The sequence below is a fragment of the Nanorana parkeri genome, unplaced genomic scaffold (assembly GCF_000935625.1).
Source record: "Nanorana parkeri isolate BGI_ZX_2015 unplaced genomic scaffold, ASM93562v1 scaffold1775, whole genome shotgun sequence".
Lineage (NCBI taxonomy): Eukaryota > Metazoa > Chordata > Amphibia > Anura > Dicroglossidae > Nanorana > Nanorana parkeri.
In genome coordinates this window covers 76,598-82,398 of record NW_017308043.1, presented here as the reverse complement: position 1 = coordinate 82,398, position 5,801 = coordinate 76,598, and the positions used below count along the sequence as shown (strand labels likewise).

Below are 5,801 nucleotides of genomic sequence, written 5' to 3'. Positions count from 1 at the left end.
ATTAAAAATAAAGCCACCCTGTTTTCTTGAAAAAAAAAAAAAAAAAAGGAGAAACAAATGAAATAAATAAAATAAATTCCACCATCAGTTCACTATTCTACAACTCAAAAGATCATTTTTAAATCAAGCAGACCAAGTGAACCAATATCAAAATCTCTTATTTCCAAGCTTTATGGCTGTTTCAATATCACAGGCCAGAAATAACCAGCCTAATGATGGCTACTGGAACAGTTTGTTGAGTACTACCATCAAACCTTGAGAAGCTTTTAACTGTAATAGCAATGTCGAACTAAATTGACTTATTTTAAAAGCAAGAAAGGGTTTCCATATTACCTTGAAAAGCAAATCAATATAGAATTGTTATTCATATTCTGGTTTCAGAACTTTCACAGTTCTCTCAAACGTGGCACCCGTTCTTATCCTTGTATTTTATATCAGAGACTGAAAAATGTGAACATACACCTTTCTGCATCGATTGCTTGGAAAAAAAAATGAGAGCCGCCACTATGCTCATCACAAAAACATACTAAACAAACAGGTGTTACATGTCCAATATGGACATTAAATTGCCTGGGACACTGGATTGGTTTGAATCAGTGGTGCCAAGGCAAAAATAGAACTTGCAATGTTGTGAAAGGTGCACAACTCTGTGGGAGGATATTGGTGCAATATGAAATCATAGCTTTTCTGAAAAAGTTATCCTTCTTTCAGTAAACCAACGACGGTCCTGTAATAAGGGACTTGACAGTTTTAGCGTATCAGCTGATTTGGAAGAAAGAATTACAAAGTACCACTAGATGGCTAGAAATTTCATAAAACTTAAATCAACCTTCTAATCTGGGTATTTTTGGTTTCTTCAAGGTATAAATTATAAACCCAGTTTTTCTAGGGTAATCACGCACATTATCCAAAAGTAACAGTGAGGTATTTTCCTCTTGTAGGAAACATGTTTCATAACTTAAATTGTAGGACATCATCATCGTCATTGTATGTCCCTCCCGCCATTTAATGACTAAACCACCCCTCTGTTCTACAGGACGACCCCCGTATGCCACTTCTTTTACATCATGTTACACACAGCTTTAAATCAACTCTAACAGTTAAATATCTGGCTGGGCTATGAGGCTCCTGATGCTTTTCTTTAGCCAACTCTACAAAAGAGCATGAGGCTGAGGGCAACTCACAAAAGGAATACAAAGCAAAGAGACAGAGTGTCAGAAGTTTAGAGGCCATTCACCAAGAATGATGGATTAAGGGTGAGAGGATGCTCCATGCGGCACAGCCTCTGAATCATATGAAACCAAGCACTCAGTTACTCGCTCATTCTAAGGTTTACACATTCGGCTGGATGTTCTTTTCAGGCTCCTGTTCATCTCTTCAGTCCCAGCCATTATCCTTGATCATGTGAGCTAATTCAATTATGTATTTGCCTTCTTTATACTTTTGGCTGCTTTCAAAGGCATGTTCCTATGGAAAAAAAAGAAGAAGAAGAGCAGTCATTTGAAAATAGTGAGCTTTAATTACATGAACACTTTAGTACTGTCATCTGTTTCCATGGCTTATTAAGTAATGAAAATGCCTAAAGCAGAAGTATCTTTTTTTTTTAATACAAACACTCTAAAGTTGCAAGTTTGCCCATGTGGAAAACACCATCCACATGCTACAACATACAGAGGAAGTGGACACCTTCCGGGATTTCAAAAGCGTATCAATAACCTCCTGTGAAAATCCAGACTTTCAGCCTTTCCATTTCAGCAGCCAGGCCGTCAGACAGAGGTGCTGAGGATGTGGGTGCTGGACCGGCCCTTGAGACAGGAGATCCAATGCCACTGGGATCTGCCCAGATTCCTGAATGCCGAGGGACATCAAGAGAGGGAACCATGGATGTCTCGGCCAATGTGGGATAACGGCAATAACCACCACCTTCTCCCTCCACATCCTTTGAAGGACTGCTATGATCATGGCAAAGTGGGGAAAGACATTGTGACGGACTGAACCGTCACTGGGGCTGCTGGAGGAGCCTGAGGACTAGCCTCCTTCCTAGGGACTATGGACCAATCCCTATTTGCCCTGTTTCGAGTCCTCATTTGCATGGCCAAGAGGACCTAGGTGAGGACTGGAGGATACTTTGCAGTTGACCAATAGGAAGGTGGTCGGTTGGGCCACCTTCAAACTGTTGTTTATAAAAGTGTGTGTGTGCATCCAATAAACGAGATTCCTGTTTGAACTTACATACAGCCTGCCTGGTGTTTGTTCTGAGCTATTACCACTGGATACGAACAGCACATAGCTGAAGTTCGAATCCCAAATTATCGGATGTCCGAAATATCAGACACTGTAGTCTGAAATCTAAGGAGTTCCGGGAGAGTGGAACCGAGCGAGCAAGGGGTTCGTTACAGACATAAGCTAGTTCTTAATTCCATGGATGTGAAAGAACGCCCTGGCCTTTCACTCTGTGATTGAATATTCTCGACAGAGATCGGCCGACATGGCAATTCTTGTGAGACGCCATTAGATCCACCTGAGGATTGCCTCATCTTCCTACAAGTGTGTCGAAGATTTGTTACCTGTATTTGTTCTTGGAATACTGGAGTGCCTGGAATACTGCCTTCAGCTCTATTAGAGTGGACGAAGTGTTCCTCCCTATCTATCCATAACCCTCTGTGCGAATAGGTTGTCCACGTGAGCTCCCCAACCCGATCCGCTTGCGTCGGTCGTAATGGTAACCCACGGGGTGTTCCCTAATGGAAAACTTTTGTGCCCGGCGGGCTACAACAGAGGATACCATACCCTTGGACATGGATCCCGTAGTGAAATCAGGTGCCAAATTTCATATCATGTATCCTATCCAGGAGACTGTGTCCACTCACTCCCCTGTTAATATCATCCTCCAGATCTTCTATCCACAATTTAGAAGTTCTTGATACCGAAGATAAGCCCACTGCCGGACCCTGTCCTAGGAGGACAGGAACAAAAAGACCAGGGAAGTCAGCAGGAGGAGGGGCTTTTATAGAGAGGGTTAGGCCTTGTTTAACCCCTTTGGTTCCTGTCAGCTGGGGGTAATTAGATCTAAACCCATTTGTCAGCCCTGCCATGGATATGGCCAGGAAAAATAGTTTATGCATGCACATTTTAAATATGTTGTTACCCTTTGCATTATCCATATTTCATATTATCCATATGCATCTTGCCTAGTCTGCTCATCAGCAATAGTGGAAGGTAATGAAGGGGTATTACCACCTGAGAGTGATAAGTGATAGTGAGGTTATTATCCCCTTACAGGAGGTTTTCTGTAGGAACTATTTTCCTATGCTTTGTCAGGAACTGGGAGTGTAATAGGGCAGTTTTATCTCCACCCAATTCTCCCTATCCCTTTTTCTTTTCTCAGCAACTTGTTACTTGATTCAAGTAGTGCAGCTGTCAACAAATGAGAAGTAAGAACACAGGACAGGACTGGGAGGATTCTCACTGCTCTCTGCAAACATAGGAGTTTAATGACATACAAAAAAGGTGTGTGGAAAGCCTATGACCTATGAAAGGTTCTGATACCAGAGGTGAAGTCAGAAGGTCATTGAAAATCCCAGGTCCTACACTGTACCTGCACAGTACAGAGGGACTTTCTGTATAAGCCACAAGACATAGTTTAACTTGTGAAAAAAAACTTTTCCTGCATGCTAAAATGCTTTTCTTCTAGGGTACCCCTGCATACCCCTTCTCAGATACTGAGTAGCTCTGATATATAAATACCAACAAGCTACCAGCATGATATACAACACAAGTCCGAGCTTACATTTTTTGTGCTACATACATATTTATTAGAAAGAAAAAACTGCTGCCAGATATAAAAAGCAGGCAGTTTGGTCATACCTGCAGCAGCCCTAAAGAACCTCCACTATGCCTGAACATCAAGCAATTCTAAATGGCAAAGCTCCAACATTTCCTGGTAATGTAGAAGCCTACAGATTCCTACTGCCCCATCGCTATGATGGGCTAACTCACTGACCAACAGGAATGTGTAGAAGGTGTGAGTGGTGGTAAAGATTCAGCACTACCAAGAAGGGTAGAGCTTTTCTGGTCAGAATTTGGGCATACTGCAAAGGCAGGGTATAACACCTGCATGACAGGTTCACATTAAAGCAAATATTCCCAGCCTTTATTAGTTTCTAAGCCATAAAGAAAAAAAGTGGTGCACCAGCTGGATACCTGTTAATGGCAAAACCTTTACGTATTATCCAGCTTTACAGAATATTCCTGCATGTGCAAAAAGTGGATAATGAAATGGTCTGACATGAAAGAGATAATAAAATTATATATCGTACTGTGCTAATAAGTCCATGGTAAAAAGAAGTCCTAGAAATTTCAATCTACTAGACAAAACTGGCAACACTGTGAGAGGCAACTATAAAATATGGACCATACCTTACGATCCCGGAAATTGTTGCAGCAATGTTGAAGCCAATTTAAGTAAACCTTTGGTGACTTTAAATATTTTAAAATAATAGACCTACAGCACATTTATAATTAACTCAGTGAAAAAGCAGGTAACTAATACAGGCTTACTCACATATTTCCAGCCCAATGTGGTTTTGCAATTTTCACAGTAGATGTCTGCTACCGCATGGAGTCCTGTAAGTAACACACGCTCTTCTGCAGGCCCACAACCAACATTGACACTTAAAAGAGAAAAGTAAAATGTGTAAAAAATAAATAAATCTCACAGTCGAGATATACTAGGTTTCACAATGCAAAACCTCCACGAAAAATATGAAAAGAAAGGAGAGATGCCTCTTTTAGACACACAGTAGTTAGGGGCTTATATGATAAGATGCACAGTAATCCAAAGCCTCCATCAATCTGGCATCAATTTAGAGCATTCCAAAAATAAATAAAATGTAGCACATGATCGGTGGAACTCCTGTCCAGTCTGATGCTACATGTGCAACACACCCCCACTATACAGAACCGTGTAGTCTGGCCTATTCAGGTTCTGTACTGTATTGCCATTCTGCTTGGTCTGAGCCAACAACACATAGCAGTTGTAGACTCAAATGAAACAAGCCATTTAAATACTTTGGTTATAATAAGTTAATGATGAATTATTAGTTAGGAGATACAATCTAGCCACCTGTAGGAAATCATGTACATGTGGAATCATTTAAACTGTTCTTCTTTATAAGTGACCTAAAGACCAAACATTTTTTTTCATTTTGGTTAGAGCATTAAAAAGGTTAAAAACTGTCAGTTTTAGATTTTTTTCCCCCCCCACATTTTGTGCCGTATTGAGGACATTCCCTTTAATCCCTGCCCTGCAGACACATGAAGTGTTTTGTATTATTTTGTACTTTTTATTTAATTGCATAGCATCTTTATTTCACAAGTTAACATTTATTAATTTTACAATTATGATGTTTGCAAATCATGGTAAGCTTTCTAAGAAAGCCGGATACTACATATGCTTTGTGCAGACTTAATTAAAAGTGTTACTAAAGCAACATTTTTTCATTTCAATAAGAGTTCGGAATGGGGAAAGCCCGTCAGTTTTGTTTTTTGCTGTCAGTATCCCATTTGGGGGGCGTCCACCTGACTAACAGGAAAATCTCTCCAAAGAGAGGGGTCAGCAGTTGGCCCAAAAAGGGCCATCTCCATGTGAAGATTTGTCCTCTATTCCTGTTTGGTTGAGCACTGTAAAATGTTGGATCTGCCGTCACTATCAGTCCCAGTGGCAATAGTAACCATAAAGAAAAAGAAAAAAAAAAAAAGAGAAGGTGGGTGAAGCTCTCCAACAGAAACACTGACTGGCT

General features: G+C 40.6%; 1 protein-coding gene across 1 annotated transcript in view; it reads right to left on the bottom strand.

Annotated features, from left to right (window-relative positions):
* Nucleotides 1-1,118: 1,118 nt before the first annotated feature.
* Nucleotides 1,119-5,801, bottom strand: part of LOC108799636 (protein yippee-like 2) — a 66,794-nt gene continuing 62,111 nt past the window's right edge. The window contains exons 4-5 of the mRNA XM_018571530.1: nucleotides 4,565-4,673; nucleotides 1,119-1,467 (exon numbers count right to left, since the gene is read on the bottom strand). Of these exons, the coding sequence (XP_018427032.1) occupies nucleotides 1,378-1,467; nucleotides 4,565-4,673 (199 nt within the window). The 3' untranslated portion in view covers nucleotides 1,119-1,377. The remainder of the gene's footprint in view (nucleotides 1,468-4,564; nucleotides 4,674-5,801) is intronic.